Raw genomic sequence first — 19,443 nt, 5'->3', positions numbered from 1 at the left:
CACACACACACACACACACACACACACACAGTCTTGTGAGGTCAATAGGAAGGCAAACCTAGAATCTAGAGAACTTGATTCACTTTCTGTTCCAGGTAATGTAGGCATTAGGTGGTGGGACCGGGACTAGAACGCAGCCTTTCGGAAGTCTAGTCTAAAGGATTTGTGAGCACACCACACAGTCAGAACTTAGTAAGAGTCCTAAGTTTTAGTTCTCTCTCTCTCTCTCTCTCTCTCTCTCTCTCTCTCTCTCTCTCTCTCTCTCTCTCTCTTTCTCTGTTTCTCTAGTAGAGGTCCTGCCCAGAAAAAATGTCCCACAGGCATCAGTTGTACAGAAAGACCCAAATAGTCCACAAACAAAATTAAGTGAAGTGTATAGGGAGAGTCCCAAAGCTTCGGTTTTCACACTGCCCCCCTGTGGTAAGTGAGAGAATCATGTTCATTTCAGAGAGTGGAAATTCACTCTGGTGAATTGAAGTACTGGTTATGTAACACCTTTATGCTGAAAACATTTTAAATCATTCATTTATGTTCCCTAATGTCTACTAAGTACAATATCCTAAAATAATAGAAATTTTTGTTCACTCAACAGATATTTGTTATCTGTCCTAGACACGGTGCTAGGAACTTGGAAATGCAGTATCAGTTCTAGTATCTTCCTTATGGAGTTTCGAATCTATGAAGAAAATAGACAGGTCTTTACTCTGTACTCTCCGTATGCACTTGGGCAAGTGGCTTCTCCTTAATGAACCTCAGTTTCCCCATCTGCTCTATGGGGCAAGAAAATGTGCCTCACTGAGTCAGTAAATCTCATTAATCTGAAACTCTTCCTCCCACTTTGGAATTTGTGATAGAATGGGACACTTTGGCTTGGGGAAAAAAAGGATCTGTTAATGGAGTAGTATACATTGTTTTCAGGAGATTTCTTTTACGTATGGCAAACACTCAATAAATATTTATTGAATAAACAGTTCCCTTTGAGCTTTATAAGGTATACTTTTTCCCCTGAACTCTCATGTAGTCTGACTTAGGAAGGTTTTGTTGTACCTATAAAACCCCTTACACTGCAGGGCAATGTCATCAGAATATACAGCTGTCCTCTCCATCTTCTTATTGCAATAGCTTGGTCCCCAATTCATCACTTGAGTGTATGTGTGTAAGTTTATAATATAGTTACTTCTGAGTACAGTTTACTACTTATTATAGGCTAAGAATACCCACTCACAATTTTTGTGGTTTTTTGAAGGAGTGTTTCCAGTTTCTGGTGGTGTAGAGGCAACAACTTCACCCTCAGATAGATGGAAACTTTTTCTCTCCTAAACCAATTTCAGTCAATTCCTTGATAGCCAGTTGCTTTCTTAATGATGCTGTTACTTGGATATATAATCTATACAATTAATGACAGTCAATGTACCTGAGTGGGAACATCATCTATATTGCATCTATTATTGAAAAAAGGCAGAGGTCATAAAAATTTGAGTTTTGTCCCAGATAACATTCTCAAATTCTTATTTCCTTCTTCCCTCCCTCCCTCCATCTCTTCCTCCCTTCTTTCCTCCCTCCCTCCCTCCCTTCCTTCCTCCCTCCCTCCCTCCCTCCCTCCCTCCCTCCCTCCCTCCCTCCCTCCCTTCCTTCCTTCCTTCCTTCCTTCCTTCCTTCCTTCCTTCCTTCCTTCCTTCCTTTTCTTTGCCTTATTACATAAAGGAGTTGAGGCATTTCATCTTATTTTTCATCATATCAAAAGAAAACCAGCCCTGGCCGGTTTGGCTCAGCGGTTAGAGCATCGGCCTGCGGTCCGGAGAGACCCGGGTTCAATTCCCACTAAGGGCATGTACCTCGGTTGCAGTTTGTCCCCGGCTCTGGTTGGTCGTGCGGGTGGCAGCCACTCGATGTGTCCCTTTCACATCTATGTTTCTCTCTCTTCCTCTCTCTCCCTCCTACTCTATCTGTGCAAAAGATGGAAAAATGTCCTCGGGTGAGGATAAAAAAAAAAAAAAAGAAAGAAAACCAACACAATTGCCTACATCAAGCAAAGAAACAAGACAAAAATTCTGTAAGTCATAACCATTGGTTTTCACGCTCCAGGCTTACTTCCCCACAGGGAATTCAAGTACACTTTGACTTAATTACTAGTATGTTTAAAGTGAATTCATTTTTAACTCGATGTTTAAGAGAATTTCTAAAAGAAATTTACTTTTGCTATTGTTTGTAATAATAAAGTTACTTCCTTGCTTACTGTCTTGCAAAGACTTTTTCACTTCCTGATAAAGAAGAACAAAGGTCCCAGATCCACGCCGTGTGCCTGCTTTTTGTAGCAATGGGCTGTGTATCCCTTTGCACTCAATTTCTGCAGGTAAGACATTTTATTTCTAAATAAGTGATTTAGCTGTTTCCCTCTTTTTCACATTAACATATCACTAAAGACTCTCATGTTTTAGGGATACACTTTTGCTAAAGCTGGAGAACTCCTCACAAAAAGGCTACGGAAATTTGGTTTCAGAGCAATATTAGGCCAAGATATCGGCTGGTTTGATGACCTCAGAAATAGCCCTGGAGCACTGACAACAAGGCTTGCTACAGATGCTTCCCAAGTTCAAGGGGTAAGCTATGGGCAGGGTGGGGGTTGTGTACTGGGCATGAAGTAACTGGAGTTTGAGCCTTTGGGCAATCACGGGACCTCGCAGGATTGAGCTGCTCAGAGCCTCATTTCCCAGCATTTCCAAATCTAAGAAACAGGCAGTGCCCAGAATCAGTGTTACAGTATGAGTCAGATATGTTGGGGTTTTGCATTTCCTCTGAGTCTCGTAATTAAGAAGGATTTTTCTGAGACTCTTAGAACATTTTTAGGCTCAAAGACCCAGATTCCACAGGACTGAATAGCAACCCCCCGAGGGGGAAGCAAAGAGTGTGTGGGAAGAAGCCTCCTTAGCTTAGCACATCCTTCATTTTTCTTTTGTTCTCAAAGTGTAATCATTGGATTATACTCAAAGTATAATCATTTTTAAAGGTTTAATGTGCATTGTCTTACTGCTTAGAGAAAGTCTATACCAATTTCGCTCTCTTACCCAGAGTATTCTAGCGCCTAGTTCACCTTACTCTGGAACTTAGGTTAAATACACAAACCACAATTTTTTCTACTTTTGTGTCTTTCAGTCTGCAAGGAGCTCTGAAAGGTTATTCACTCTCACTAGAAATCAGAGGGTAGCATCTAATCGTCTCACAAAAATTTACCTATACTTTTTTTAAAAAAAAGATTTTTAAGAGATTTTCTAATATATTTTTAAACTGAGAATACTTAACCTGGTCAAATTTATTTTAATATTGGTGTAAGGTAGAAATTTGGCTTTTTTTCCCCCCTTCAAGATGAATAGAAAATGGTCCAAAAGTATTTAATATAGATTCCATTTCTATTGATTGAAAATTCTCCTGCCTGTTGTGAATAATATCAACTTTCGATATACACTTAGAACTACTATATGGGGAATCTCTATTCTATTTTGTTGATCAATTTTATTTATTCTGTGCCAGAACCCTCGTGTTTTAATTATTATAACTTTATAATGAGTTTTTATCATCTGGTAAGGCAGATCTCTGCACAATAATTTTCTCTTTCAAAAATTTCATTTTGATTCTGATTAAACACGCATACACATATTCACTCGCTCACAGATTGCTTTGTGGAGGTACTAAAAGTTACTAAGAGAAGCATACAAACAAGACTCTTTAGTTTTTAGCAAGATTTATAGCTATATTAATATATCTTTCTATCTTGTTCCTCTAATATGTGTAGTACTTCTAAAATTGATAAGAGAACATAAATGGATTAATAAAAAAGGTTAAAAATAGGTATATGGACAGGAAATTCCCTGACCCCCAAAAAGAAATGTAAAAGGTAATTAACAAGTGAAGCATTGTTCAACTTCACTAATTGAGCCACACTAATAAAACAATAAGATGTCATTTTGCACCTATCAACTCAGTAAAACTGTCATGAATTATAACTTCCTATATTTGTGAGGACCAGAAGAAACTGGCATATTATATTGATCAGAGTATAAATTCTTTCAACATTTTTTAGAGAGTAATCAGGTAGGTAAACCAACTGACCAAAATTTATGCATAGTAAATTCTCTCCTATTGTGTGACTATGTGCATTCAAAGATATTTTTTGTATTGACCAAAATTTTAATCAAATTCCTTGAAAACTACTTAAATATCTTCCAATAGGAAAATAGTTGAATAAATTATGATATAATCATACTAAAGAATATTAGGTAGCTATTTTTAAAAGTGCCATATATAATGATCTGGAGGGATGGTTATGTTATACTAAGTGGAAAAAATCAAAATACAAAGTAATAAGTAGAGTATGATCCTTTTTTGGATAGATAGATAGATGATAGATAGATAGATAGATAGATAGATAGATAGATAGATAGATAGATAATAGATAGGGAGATAGAGAGATAGAGAGATAGAGTGTCTTTGGCTACATTACTGAAAAAAATATTTTCTTTATTGATTTTAGAGGGATAGGAAGGGAGAGGGAGAGAGAGTTGGAAATATTGATGAGAGAGAACATCAGTTGGCCGCCTCCTGCATGCCCCCAACTGGGAATTTGACCCACAACCTGGGCATGTGCCCTGACTGGGAATTGAACTGGCGACCTCTTGGTGCATGGGTCCACACTCAACCACTGAGCCACACGGGCCAGGCCAAGTAAGACATTCTTAATTTAGATTTTACTCCTGTCTTCAAAAGAGTTAATGCCAACATATGGGAATTTTTTGACCACAGAGTTCATATTCTGTTTGAGTCTTCAATACAGCATGAAGCTGCAGATTATTCTTGAATAGCACCTATGGTTACCTAATAGCTTACTTTTGGTTGTTGTATTTTCTTTGTCTTAAATAATGCTCAAATCTTTTCAATTTTGATAAGCAGTCCTGTACTTGTACCCACCCATGTATCTTCTACACAGAAGGCACCAACCTTTGGTCATATTTGCATAGCTGAAAGTAAAATGAAGACTTGGAATTATTGAATACTTTTGACTAGTATAAATAATAATTACCACAGTGGTCAGATATCTGCATATATTGAGACTGAATCCATTTTGTTTATCTGTGTTGACTAAACAGCTATATATTATGTCTGTATGTAGCTTTGTACCAATGAGCAGGCTAACTTTAGTGCAAATCAAAGTGGTGTATTTTAAGAGTCTTGTATGAATTTCAAAATAGTAATTATAGAGCAAGCATCAGTCTTCACTGAATAATAAATCATATTATCACAAGCCCAATGCCTGGGTATTTTCAAGGAAGCCAAGTGCATAGATACCTGATAGACATGCAGCCCATGCTTAGGGCTGAATTAATCTCACACGGCCTACTCTAGCTCTGCCAGCCATGAAATGAGATCAGTCAATAGATGAGTTCTCGAGGAGCTGGGAATAAAATAAACTTTTATTAAATCAGCCTTCAAATGCATTAGGGGAGCCCATTATTTAAAAGAACCTACCTTTTTAAACATAGAGCTACCATATAACCCAGTAATTCCACTCTTAGGTATATATCCAAAATAATTGAAAGCAGGGACACAAATAAATATTTATACATCAATATTAATAGAAGAATTATTTATTATGGCCAAAAGGTAAAAACACCCAAGTGTTTATCAACAGATAAATAGATAAACAAAGTGTGGTCTATATGTACAATGGAATATCATTCAGCTTTAAAAGGAATGATTCAGCAATTCCACTTTTGGGTATTTATCCAAAGAAAATGAAAACACTAATTTGAAAAGATACATGCACCCTTTAATTGCAGCATTATTTACAATAGCCAAGATATGGAAACAACCTAAATGTTCATCAACAGATGAATAGATAAAGAAGATATAATACGTATATACAGTGGAATACTACTCAGCCATAAAAAGAATGAAACACTGCCATTTGCAACAACATAAATGGACCTAGAGTGTATTATGCTGAGTGAAATAAGTCAAAGACAAATACTGTATGATTTCACTTATATGTGAGATCTAAAAGACAAAACCAGTGAACAAACAAAACAAAACAAAACACAAACAGACTCACAGATACAGAAAACAAACTGATGGTTGCCAGAGAGGAAGGAGGTAGACAGATGGGTGAAATAGGTGAAGAGAATTAAGAGGTATAAACTTCCAGTGATAAAATAAGTAAGTCACAGGGATATAATGTGCAGCACAGGGAATATAATCAATAACACTGTAATAACTTTGGATGGTGACAGGTAGAAGGTTACTAGACTTATCATGGTGATTATTTCTTAAGATATTTAAATGTTAATTCACTGTGTTGTACCCCTGAAACTAATATAATGTTGCATCTTAACTGTACTTCAATTAGAAAAAGAAATAAAATTCTGATGCATGCCACAACACAAATAGGTCTTGAAAGCATTATGCTTAGTAAAATAAGCTAGACACAGGAAGATATTGTATAATTTCACTTACGTGTGGTATGTAGAAAAGGCAAATTCATAAAGACAGAAAATGACATTGAAGTTGTTGGGGAGATTTTCTTCTTGATTCTGATTTGATTCTCTTGGGAGAGGGAGGCATGGGGGTTCTTATTTAATGAGTACAGACTTTTTGTTGAAGATGATGAAAAAGTTTTGGGAATAGATGATGGTGATGGTTACACAACACTGTGAATGTATTTAATTCCATTGAATTGTACACTTATGAATGACTAAAATAACAAACATGTTATATATTTTTTATCATAAAAATTTTTTTAAAAACTATATTCTTGGTATAAAGGAGCCTTTTCACATAACGGTATTTGGTAAAAGAGACTGTGTGTCTGAGGTTGCTTGATTGCTTTTGGTTTGCAGGCTGCCGGCTCCCAAATCGGGATGATGGTCAATTCCTTAACTAACGTCACTGTGGCCATGATCATTGCCTTCTTCTTTAGCTGGAAGCTAAGCCTGGTCATAGTGTGTTTCCTCCCTTTTCTGGCTTTATCGGGAGCTATACAGACCAGAATGTTGACGGGATTTGCCTCTCAAGACAAGCAGGCTCTGGAGAAGGCGGGGCAGGTAATGTTACAGTCCTGCTTTTTAGACCAATTATGGCTGAGTGACTGTCACGTAAACTATTAAGAATGAGTGTGTAGTACAAAGAGACTGAGGAAGCTGTTCGCCTACAAACTTTTGTGGTTAGCAACCTCCCACTGGCCCTTTGCCCATGTGCCCGTGCCCAGAGGCTGTGACAGTGAAGCTCTGATACAGAGTGTAAAAAGGTGTGGACCACTGGGGCGTGTGCAGTTTGGTTACATGTTCAATTCCCTCTCAAAGAGTTATTTTTTCCCATATCCCAATTTGATGTATTCTCATTTGCAAGAGCAGATTGTTCAGTTTTCCATCTGTTCAGTTTTTTTAGCTCAGTGGTTTCCCCAGGTCAGGCTCCCCACACGGAGAGGAGTTGTCATCTTTTTAATGCACACACTTTTAATTTCCACACGTTAGTGTCTGTTAGGCTTGTGGTAAGTGTCTTTCCTAAGTAGAACCGTGAGCTACAGCTTAGATTTCAATTACACTTAGAGTTTAGTCATGCATTTTTAAAAGTATGTTCTAATTAATATCTGGTTTTCAGGGGCAAATGAGGGGATGGCGGCACGGACATTTATTAGGTATAAGAAATCATGCACAGACACATGTGCACACCCGCACTCTTTCAACAGATTGACCGTAATCTAGGTTTTTTCTCTTTTAAGAGGGAGAATGTGAACACTGCCGAAGCAGGCAGAAGCCAAAAGGATTTTGTATGCCAGTGGTGGAAAGCAGTCCACCTTTGTGTCTTTTTTTAGGACAGGACCCTAATTCAGAAACAGTGGTTATTTACCCTAGAGTGTGGATTGAAACAAAGTGAGAGTATAGACCCAAAGATAAACTTTATACTTAATGTTAATTTATTTTAAATAATATTTGGTCAGATTAAGTTTTTAAGAAAATAGAAGCTAAAACATTAAATTTATATTATTAAATAACTTTTTGTCTCAGGAGACATCTAAAGATACTAAGTTAGACATTTTAAGTGAATTAACAAAGACGCTAAAAAGCTCTCGAAGATAACCATGTGTATATCTCCCCTCTCCCTGCCTTCCACAACAAGTGGAGGCCACAAAGCGATGTTGGTATGAAGCAGAACTTGAGTTCAAATGGCAGAATGTCTCATGGTCCAGTTGAGTTGATGTCCAGCAACTTTGATATGTTCCCAGATGATGGTTTTGTCTCTGATGTGTAGTGCATTCTGCCATTTACACTAGATTTAATTCTAATTCATATAGCAGATGAAAGGTCACGAAAGTCATTATTTCTGCTCTTTCATTCCTAAGACTCTTTTTCATTCTTCAGATTACAAGCGAAGCCCTCAGTAATATCCGCACTATTGCTGGAATTGGAAAGGAGAGGCAGTTTATTGAAGCATTTGAGAGGGAGCTGGTGAAGCCATTCAAGACAGCCATTCGAAAAGCAAATGTCTATGGATTCTGCTTTGGTTTTTCCCAATGTGTTGTGTTTGTTGCTAATTCTGCTTCCTACAGATATGGAGGCTACTTAATCTACAATGAGGGGCTCCATTTCAGCTATGTGTTCAGGTGAGCAACATTCTGAGAGAAATAGCTTGGTTCTATAAGTTAGCTTTTGCTGCTTAACAAACCATCCCAAACTTGGTGTCTTAAATGGCTGGGATTTATTATTTCTCAAGATTCTTTGGATTCTCGGGTGGTTCTTCTGGACTGGGTCAGCTCAGTCAGGCATCTGTCTCCACAGGGCCACTCCAGGAGGCCAGCTCCTTTTCTTTGCAATATGGTCTCAGAGTTCCAAGGGCAACAAAGAGAGCAAGCCCTGGTGTGCAAGCCCTTCTCACGTCTCTGCATGCAGCACATTTTCTATTTCTTTGGTCAAATAAAGTCATACAACTAATCCCAGATATAAAGAATAAAGAAATGAAATCCACCCTTTTTTTTTTCTTTATTGATATTAGAGAGAGAGAGAGGAAGGGAGAAGGAGAGATAGAAACACCGATGAGAGAGAACATCAATTGGCTGCCTCCTGCATGCCCCCCACTGGGTATTTGGCCCACAACCTGGGCATGTGCCCCGCCTGGGAATCAAACCAGTGACCTCTTGGTGCAAGGGTGGACGCTCAACCAGTGAGCCACACTCGCCGGGTGAAATCCACCTTCTGATGAAAAGATCTGACACGTTTCTCCTTCATTCTCACTCTGCTGTCACACTCACAGCACTTCTGACACCTGATGGATATCCTACAATTCAACTTCATTCTGACTCCATGTGCCTACAGATAGTGTCAGAGCCCACAGCGAATGACACAGTCCTACAAGACTGCCGATCACCCCACCCGTAGATCCCTCAGACACTCTACCCTTCCCTGGAGGTGAAATGCAGGGGGAGAGACTGAAAGTTTCACCCCTTAATCAAATGATTGCTTCCTCTGGCATCTGCCCCATCCTTGGGTCACCTAGGGGCTTTCCAAACAGCTAAAAACACCTAGATTGCTCTTTTTTCTTTTCTTTTTTTTTTTTATCCTCACCCGAGGACATTTTTCCATTTTTTGTACAGATAGAGTGGGAGGGAGAGAGAGGAAGGGAGAGAGAGAGAGAAACATCGATGTGAAGGGACACATTGAGTGGCTGCCACCCGCACGACCAACCAGGGCCGGGGACAAACTGCAACCGAAGTACATGCCCTTAGCGGGAACCGAACCCGGGCCTCTCCGGACTGCAGGCCGACGCTCTAACCGCTGAGCCAAACTGGCCAGGGCCCTAGATTGCTCTTGAGATACAGGAAATTCCAAGGGTTTAGGTGTTCTGTGTTTCTTATTATAAATCACAATATCATAGGGGAGTCATGTTGCAACGGGGTGCATACATAGTAATAGGATGAATTAACCATTTTCATAGCTACATACTGGCTAATGCTGAGAAAATCTAGAGGCCTTGACTGAGATAGTTCAGAAAACTGCCTTATTTGAACTCTACTTCTTACCAGAAGAGCACGTTTCCAGCTGACTCCTCCTAGGTGGAGACAGGAAGAGGTGGTTCAGGGGAATTGTGCTCCTTTCTTGTAGCTGGTGCCTGCTCTTCTAGTAAGGTTAGCTTTGAGTCCAGTTTCTCACATCTTTGGGTGAGAGCCTAAAGGTGTCAGGGAACCAAGGGCCATGTATATGGGTGTGATGTAGCGGGGAGATATGGGGGTAAGGCAAAATGGTCTGAGAAAAGATGGTATGGAGGGCATTCAGGAAAGTGGTTCCAACAGAAATCTGTTCTCTCGGGTTCATTCTCAAGTCATGAGTTCTGTCTTCTTGCCTCTGATAATCAGTATGGAAGATGTTTTTGCCCTCCTGCCCCATTGCGCTGACCCCAACCAGGAAAGTCTCTTTTCTAAATGCTTGCACATTTAGAGCTACTAACTTAAATCCGAAATCACAAACAGTTGACTTGTTTAGTTTATGGAAGATTTTTGAAGAATTGTTTGCCAACACATAAAAATTCAGAGACTACAGAAAGCTCCTAATTTCTATCTTCTCTTTAAAAACTGAAAGATCACCCTCCACCATTTCCCATTTTATTCCAGTTGTTTTCCATTGTTTTAAGCTTTGGACTGGACTCCTAGAGATGTTTGGGTTTGCAAGTCTGGCTCAAAACAATGTCTGCTTGTGACCTGAACAATAAAACACACACCACTGCTCCCTACCACTATGGAGGCAGAGCCTCTGTGCTTGGCAGTGCAGGTGGACAGCTTTGCCAGGTGCCCCTCATATCATAGTGTGTATAGCAACAGAGCTGTTTCTTACCGTGTTTATCTTTCATTTATTCATTTACTCATTTGCTCATTAACTACACACATGTTAAATATAGTTAGAGACTGGGCCAAGTAGGAGGATACAAGCAATTATATCTTTCCTGTGCTGTCTGAAACATGAATTACATGCATGCTTGGTATAGATTGATGCATTTATCACCAATCACTCTCTCTTATGCACTTATGATAGACTTAAAAAATGTTATTAACCCAATCTGGTGATTTTTCATGCTCTCTTCTTCTTCTTCTTTTTTTCTTTTAAAGAAGTCTTTTCTCGAACATATTTTTTTAAAAGAGGCTATTGTAGTTGAAGCAGGGTTTGGAGATCTGAGCCTCCCTCATTTAATCCTCCCCTAACTCTTTTTTCATAGAACACAATTTGAAAACTGCTAATCTCTCCAATCCCATCTTCCCAAACAAGTCTAAAGTAACCTGCCCAAAGCTGCTCAGCTCTTTGCTAGCAAACCCCTCTGCCTCTTGGGCCACCACACCAACCATACCACACCCCTGTCTACATGGGTGTCCAATTTCAGGGTGATCTCTTCAGTTGTACTGAGTGCAACAGCTCTTGGAAGAGCCTATTCTTACACCCCGAGTTATGCCAAAGCTAAGATATCGGCGGCACGCTTTTTTCAACTGCTGGACCGACGACCCCCAATCAATGTATACAGTGGTGCAGGTGAAAAATGGGTAAGTACTGAGGTGGGGGTACAAGAGCAGTGGGGGAAGGTCGTGCACACTCATGTAAGTGTGTATGCACAACAGCTATTGGGGCTGATCATACAACAACACTTAGCTTCTAAATTCCTGCAGTACATGAGTTCATTCATATGCACTCAGAATGGACAGATTTATAAATGTAAATAAATGAAGTAAATTAGCATTAAAAATGACTCATAAAGCAGGCATTTAAAGAAGACAACAATATCCAGTGACTGGTAAATTCTGTGTACTATAAAACACACTTAATTCCAGAATAATGAAGCTACCCAAACACCATATTTTCTACTGATGTTCTGGTATGGAATGTAGAAAAAATAGGTTTTTTTCTGTCCAATAATATTGATGTAATTCATGTTTATCTGGGTTCAAGTTTTAGTTCCTTCATATGGACTGCCAGAAAATTAATTTGAGCTTAATAAAATAGCTTTTTTTCTAATTGATAGTCTCCACAGGTGTTTTTTGTTCAGGAGACAAAACAAATCTAAAACTAAAACTAAATTTAGATTTCTAAAACTACATTTAGAAATATTTTTAAATTGGCCAAATGACCCGCTTCTCCTTCAGCTTCAGCTCAATACAAGTAAAGTCTCTGTATGGGCTATTAAATGTCTATCCATTTCTAGAATCCATAATTTAGATAGTACAACTGAAGGTGTCCATATTTGCAATACAGGGCTTCAGTAAGTTTCTAAGTCGCTCCAAGTGTAATGCTATAACTTTGAATCTTTGAGGAAATAAAGATATAGGGGTTGGGGCAGTTCCTGGCTTCTGTGATGTAATCATATATTCTAGCTAGTCTCTTCCATTTGACATTCTTCCAGAATGTCAAGTAATGGATGACAAGGACATCCCCTTACGTTAGAATGGGAATAAGAGCTCAAATGTCTTTAATTCCACTGCTCCAGCCTTCCTTTGTTCTACACCTGCTAGAATAGGGAATTCATTAAGCTATTGTCTTTATACCTGGCACTTTGGCAGCATGGCATTGAAGGTATCTTAAGTAGGGATATAAAGCTCAGATTTAGGTGCATTTTCAATATTCTAGATTCTAGTAGGAATATATGTAATTCCAATCTTTCTGTTCACAGGACAACTTCCAGGGGCAAATTGACTTTGTTGACTGTAAGTTTACATATCCTTCTCGACCTGATATACAAGTTCTGAATGGTCTCTCGGTGTCGGTCAAACCCGGGGAGACACTGGCATTTGTGGGAAGCAGTGGATGTGGTAAAAGTACCAGTGTTCAGCTGTTGGAACGTTTCTATGATCCTGACCATGGGAAGGTGGTAAGCAAAGCAGATGCTTTAGAGAAGTTTACTTTCTGCAGAATATCTCTAACCCCTGAAAGTGGTCTTCAAGATTGCGCCTTGCCAAACTCACTCTAAAGCACTAGCCTTGGACACTCACCCCTGTGGATTGTTTTCAGTACCAGTCATGTGCTGGTTGACCTGATTCTACCTCACAATTTCTAATATTATATTCCTCCCAGTTCCAGATGGCCTGCTGACCAGTTAGGCAAAGAAAACTGGGCACACTGCAAAGCTGGAGATGAGCGTATTTAACAGAAGCATTCGCTTACCCGTAAATGGAGCAGAAAGTGCAGACTAATCAGGAGACTAATGACTGGGAACGGAAAAAGTGGGGGTGATAACAGACACAGTGATAGATGAGCGAGAAAGGGGACTTAGCGTGAAAAAATTAGAGACAATCCTGGTTCAAGATGCTTAAGTCTAAATAGTATAAGGAACTCAAATGGTAATCATGTGCCATAAAGCTTTTATGAGATTGTTTGAAAGTTGGTGGATTCTTTTGTTGCTTATTTTCTACAGCATTTCTTCTCTTTTCTCTCCTCTGTTTGTTTGTTTCTAAATAATATGTGCAGAGGAGTACAAAATAAAATAAGAAAGATTGGTAATGAAAAGCAAGTGAAATATTTAACTAATGCATTTCTGTTTCTCTTCACCACCTGTAGATAACATCTCTTAAATTCTCCCTTTCTAAGATGAGACTATTAGCAGTTCAACCCTTATTTTCGCTTCTTCCTCCTTTTACCTGTCAAGTCCTAATAACTACACTTTTATATGATCAAGAATATAAAACGCTACATTCGTTTATAACATTCATCTCTCATGCTTTCACTCTAGGCTGGTTCTAAAAGTTGAAAATCAATTAACAACTTTTATTATGATTATGCAAATAAATAGTGTTTATCACTTAGTCAAGTTGTGATGTATATTAGCATTACATTTTCTTTCTTGTTTTTCTGAAAGGCTTTTTTTTTTTTTTTTTATCCTCTGCCTTGTAAAATCTTTGTGTTCTTCCAATATTTTTATCTTGCTACCTATTCTGAGGGACCTGCTTCTTTCCCTCATTTCTGCCACTGCCTGGGCTAATTACAACCTGTACATGCTGAAAATTGTCTCCTGTGAATTTCCTGCAATATTTTCTTAGATTAGGTGCTTCATTTCCTAGTCTCTATATCTTCCTCTCTCTTGCTTTTCACTCTCACTTTGTTAGAGTGCATGCACAGTAGTTTTCCAACATGTGATTCAGAGGCATGGGTCTGAAAATGATTTATTGTGCTCCACACTTGATTGATTGTTTCATCTTAATATTTTGAAAAAGGCCTTTTTTATTTCCCTGGATAATTTAATCTTCATTGAGGATAGATCATATTTTGAAGAGAAATGCTGAGAAAAACACATACATTAAGTATATTTCTCTGAATGTACTCTGTGAAAATTCTGGTCACAGGTAGAAAGCAATGCCCATGAAAAAAATCAATATAATCAATATAATTCCTTGCATTTCATGGGCCCAATAGATTTTGTCATCATTGTAAAATATTTCCATAAACATTTTTAAGTAGAAAAAATACCACCTTTTATGCAATTTTGAAAAATTCTCTTTGCTCTTAAGGAAGACACCAAATGCAAGCATTCAACATTTTCAACATTTATTTGGAGGCCAATGATGAGCAGTCTGCCTTGGGCCCTGCAGGAGAGTCTAAGGAGTGTGAAGCATGTCTCCGTCTTCTGGGAACTTACTAGCACATGCACAATAATGAGCAAACAGCTCCAGCATTTAATTAAGTATTAAATTGTGCTTTGCAGACTTTAAGTACTATGGAAAATGAGCAGAGGAAAATGAGAGAGGGCTAATTGTTAAGGAATGCCTTATGTTTTTTCGAATAGTGTTTGCTTTTCCCATTGCTGAGATATTATCTACAATATAATATGCTCACACTATTTACCCTAGTCTTTTTCAGAAATCATAGGGCCAAATACTTTACAATAATATGTTAGACATACTGTATCTTAACTATTCTAGGGCTTTAAGTGAACTAGCTCAAATGGTAGATATATGAGTTCTTATACTTAACTGCTTGACTAGGGGGTGAGTTCCTAAGAGATTATATTTTCTTCCTAAAGCAGACAAAAGATGTTGACTGCGTAAGTGAATAAATATACCCCTTTCTTACGTGGGTTTATTATCTCACTTATGCGGAGGCTAGTGTTCAGTAAGATCACAGAAACAGGTCTGATTCTTATGTTGTCCAATTTTATAACCCATGGGGTCTCAAACTGAGTAGTTCTGCAAACTTGTAGAGGATGTCCTGCACCAAAGCATAAGGGGAATTTTTTTTAAAAAACTAAATACTGTCCTCAATACCTTTCTCATTTGTACCACCTGCAGAGCTAGAGTTTGGGAAGCAAACAAAACCATAGTCTGATCTTAAGCAAAGCAATGTCCTACATAACACTAACTCTAGAATATAAACTTTCCTCGATGCTAGAATTCTAAAACGCAATGCCCTGGTTGTCACCCCGTTGGCAGATGATAGATGGGCACGACAGCAAGAAGGTAAATGTCCAGTTTCTTCGCTCGAACATTGGAATTGTTTCCCAGGAACCAGTGTTGTTTGCCTGTAGCATAATGGACAATATCAGGTATGGGGACAACACCAAAGAAATTCCCATGGAAAAAGTCATAGAAGCTGCAAAGCAGGCTCAGCTGCATGACTTTGTCATGTCACTCCCAGAGGTGAGTACCACATCAGAAGGACTCCCTATGGGAGATGGTGATGGCGTATATAACCAAAGAGTATTATAATTTGGGCTCGAAGAGAAGGTCAAAGGCAACACAATTTATTTCCCAATGCCTGGGGTTGATCTCAGTTTTTCAAGCAAAATAAATATGCCTCATCAACATTCTCTTTAGTTTTGGAAAGTATTATATTATCAGGTGCAAAGGATGCTATAGAACTCGTTGTACATAAAAGCAGTAGCACATTGAGCATCAACTTAGCATAGTGAAAAAAAGTCCTGAGGTTTAAAGCAGACATCGATGTGAATCCAAGCTCTGCCATTTGCTAGCTGTGTAACTTGGGGACAATTACTTATCTTGTCTGAGACTCAGTCACCTGCAAAATGCAAAAGATAACATTAAAATGAAAGAATATACATAATAGCCACACAAAGAAAGCTGCTGCTGTTATTATCATCGTCGTCCTAATTTCATTACTTGGCAGCATGCACAGCAGCTGTGGGGTGAGGTGCCTCTGCCTTAGTGTGTCACACTTTTCCAGAGCCAAGTTTGACTGAGCACAGTATTGACCCTGAATTTTTCCATCAACCAAGAGTCTCTCTTGGCGATTGATTACAGAGAAAATTAAGACATGGACACTGAATTTTAGCAGCCAAATATTACAGTTAACATTTTCCACTTCTTTCTTTTAAATACCACTGGGACATTGCTTTTCTTTGCAAGTGATTCTACGTTTTGTGGCAATTGTGCTGGGCTTTTTTCTTTGTTCTTTTCACAAAGACTTCTAAGTCTTAGGCTCCTGACCTCATCTAACTTGGGTAGCCTAATGTGGGAATTACTATTTGCTGTATCCTAAACGCAAAGCAAAGCTCGTGTCCATGGGAAGATTCATGTATTCCACAAATCTTTGTTGAGCAACTACTCATTTTGTGGGAGACACTGGCTTCAAGTTAATTTATTGCCTCTTTCTCATATAGACTTACTTACAATACCTTTTACTGAGCACTTTTTCTCAGCAGTTAAAGTAAGACAAAGTAGGTTATTACGTGTCTCACTTGGCTTGGTTGAGCATTTGTCAGGAGGTGAGGGAGGCGGAGGCAGACCGAGTATGATCAAGGGCAAGGGCTCAGAAGCTAGACGCACCCGGACTTCGATGTGACTCTTGCTGCTTTTTATCTGTTTGTCTTTATACAATTTGCTTACCTGTGTGTGCATATGTTTTGTCATCTACAAAATAGGGAAACAAACAATTTTTGTGAATATTAAATGATAATCTGGCTAGAATAGTTAGCACAATCACTGATGCATAGTAAATATTCTACAAATGTTAACTATTCTTTATATAGTCATACCAGGTATCTAGCTAGGACTTTTTTCTTTATAATTTCACCTAAAACTCAGAACAAATACTAGTTATTAATATCTGCATCCTTCAGACTAGTTTGTACCTCAAAAAAATTTAAATAATTTTCTCATGATCACAGAGCTAGTGAGCAGTGGGGTGGAGATTCACAGCCAGGCTTGTGTTCTGGGATGATGTCTCCTCAGCAGGGGCTGGACTGGAAGATTACCCGCAAGGTCCTTCCATTCCGAGGATTATTCTGTCGTAGAAAGATCTTCCTGAGTTTGAAAATCAAGAAATCTTGAATCAGGGAGGAATCTCACACACAGGGAGAAAGAGAGAAAAAATACAAAGCTGAAAGAAAAAATACAAAGCAGAGAAGGGTATATAAAGTCCCCTTGGTTCCCAACAAAAAAGGTCACAAGATCCACATTGTCTAAGATTTCTAAATGGATTTGACATCCCATAATGAAGGACTCATTCTTTTCAATTTTATAAAGCAGCAAGTTACTTCAATTCCCAGAGGGGTCACTGATGGGGACTCCGTGCAGCATAGGAGCAGTGTCTGCTACTGGTTTTCAAATGTATCATGCTTTTTGCAGAAATATGAAACTAACGTTGGGTCTCAGGGGTCTCAACTCTCTCGAGGAGAGAAACAACGCATTGCTATCGCTCGGGCCATTGTGCGAGACCCTAAAATCTTGCTGCTAGATGAAGCTACTTCTGCCTTAGACACAGAAAGTGAAAAGGTAGGTATTGATTTCCTGAAGTCTTGGATCACTATAAATGAGTTTTTTCCCTGTAATATTTGTCCTTGTAAAATGGCACTGTTTTCAATTTTCTGATTCATTAACAGTAGAAATTGCCAATACTTTGTGGAGACAAGGACAATAATCTAGAGCAGTGATTTTAACCCTTTTCATCTCATGGCACACATTAACTAATTACTAAAATTCTACAGCGCACCAAAAAAATACATATTTTTTGCCAGTTTGACAAAAAAATAGGTGTAATTTTGATTCATTTGCATCAGACGGCTATTGTTGTGTTGGCTGTTGTCATTTTTTATTTGACAATCTAAGAGAAAAGAGGTCAGTGCCCCTGACTAAGTAGTCAGGTATTGCATGTTTAACAATTCTTGTGGCACACTAGTCAAAAATCATTGATCCAGAGAAAGTGATTTAAAATAGGGTTCCTTCAAATATAAATTTTTTTTAACTTTAAAATAAAAATTGTTTTTAAGATTCTCTAGTCTTGGTGACATTTGTTCAAGGGCAAATAATTAACTTTCTTAAGTAAAGTAAAATAATCTAGGTCACCTGTTGGGCATTTTAATTTTTATATTCCTAAAGTCATGTGGCAGAGCATACAACACCAAATAAGAGGCTGTATCTGATACGCAGTTTGCATGAAGGGAAATGCAATCGGGCAAAACACAATTATGAAATTTAACATTTATTAACTCCTTAGAAACTGGGATTCCACTTTGGAGACAGCTAAAATGTCCTCAGTGAAGAACAAAATCAGGAATGGTCAATGACTGCTACCTTCCCTTGCTTCCTGGGTCTCATTAGATCAAACTAGACCATCGGGTATTTTGAAATTGCATAATGACCTCATAGTTTGATTGAGTCTCACTTCCCTGAAATTCTTCAGCCTAGGGACTGCAGTGCAAACCCCTGATGCATTGTATTCAGCAAACACTTCTTTTATGCCAAGCCTTTGGGTTTAACCCCTGACTATAGCAATGTTCCTCAGGTGGTATTGCACAGAACTCTTGCAATGGTGGGCCAGGGAACATGCATGTATCTTTGCATCATCTTTCTACCTTTTCTTTGCAGACAGTGCAGATTGCCCTGGACAAAGCCAGAGAAGGTCGGACCTGCATTGTCATTGCCCACCGTTTGTCCACCATCCAGAACTCGAATATTATTGCTGTCATGTCACAGGGGACAGTGATTGAAAAGGGGAGCCATAAAGAACTGATGGCCCAGAAAGGAGCCTACTACAAACTAGTCACTACAGGAGCCCCCATCAGTTGACCTGACTCCACACGTGGACGATGCACCAATGACAACGTGCTGTGGGTTATCTTTTTCTTTTTTCCTTTAAGAAGACATGATGATTATTTTACTTTTGCACATACTGTCACACACTGGGATCCAAGCTAACTTCTAATGACCTTCAATAATAATTTAGTTTTAATTGTCTGTATATAGAAAATGAAAGGAAGTAGGTGCAGTGTGAGTGAGCAGCCAGTGAGGAGCAGCTTCTCCGGCACCGCCCAGTGATTTCTCTGTGCGGAGCCGGTCCCCATTGTCACATGGCATCAGTGAGAAGTCTCGGAGTAAATGAGACTTCGAACTCCTCACGGGCAGAGGAGGTTTTTATTTTTTCGTTTCTGAGCCCATAATTTGTCAGCCCTGAGACAATAAAAGTGGTAAATGTTCCT

General features: G+C 38.8%; 1 protein-coding gene across 2 annotated transcripts in view; it reads left to right on the top strand.

Moving 5' to 3' along the window:
• ABCB11 (ATP binding cassette subfamily B member 11) overlaps positions 1–19,033 on the top strand; it is a 73,058-nt gene extending 54,025 nt beyond the window's left edge. For both annotated transcript variants that reach the window (XM_036254511.1, XM_036254510.1), the window contains exons 19-27: positions 2,249–2,353; positions 2,439–2,600; positions 6,888–7,091; positions 8,409–8,650; positions 11,413–11,569; positions 12,691–12,888; positions 15,440–15,646; positions 17,594–17,740; positions 18,833–19,033. In XM_036254511.1, coding sequence (XP_036110404.1) covers positions 2,249–2,353; positions 2,439–2,600; positions 6,888–7,091; positions 8,409–8,650; positions 11,413–11,569; positions 12,691–12,888; positions 15,440–15,646; positions 17,594–17,740; positions 18,833–19,033 — 1,623 coding nt within the window. The remainder of the gene's footprint in view (positions 1–2,248; positions 2,354–2,438; positions 2,601–6,887; positions 7,092–8,408; positions 8,651–11,412; positions 11,570–12,690; positions 12,889–15,439; positions 15,647–17,593; positions 17,741–18,832) is intronic.
• The last annotated feature ends 410 nt before the right edge of the window (positions 19,034–19,443 follow it).

This window comes from Molossus molossus, unplaced genomic scaffold (assembly GCF_014108415.1).
Source record: "Molossus molossus isolate mMolMol1 unplaced genomic scaffold, mMolMol1.p scaffold_m16_p_11, whole genome shotgun sequence".
Classification (NCBI taxonomy): Eukaryota; Metazoa; Chordata; class Mammalia; order Chiroptera; family Molossidae; genus Molossus; species Molossus molossus.
This window is presented reverse-complemented; position numbering and strand designations above follow the sequence as displayed.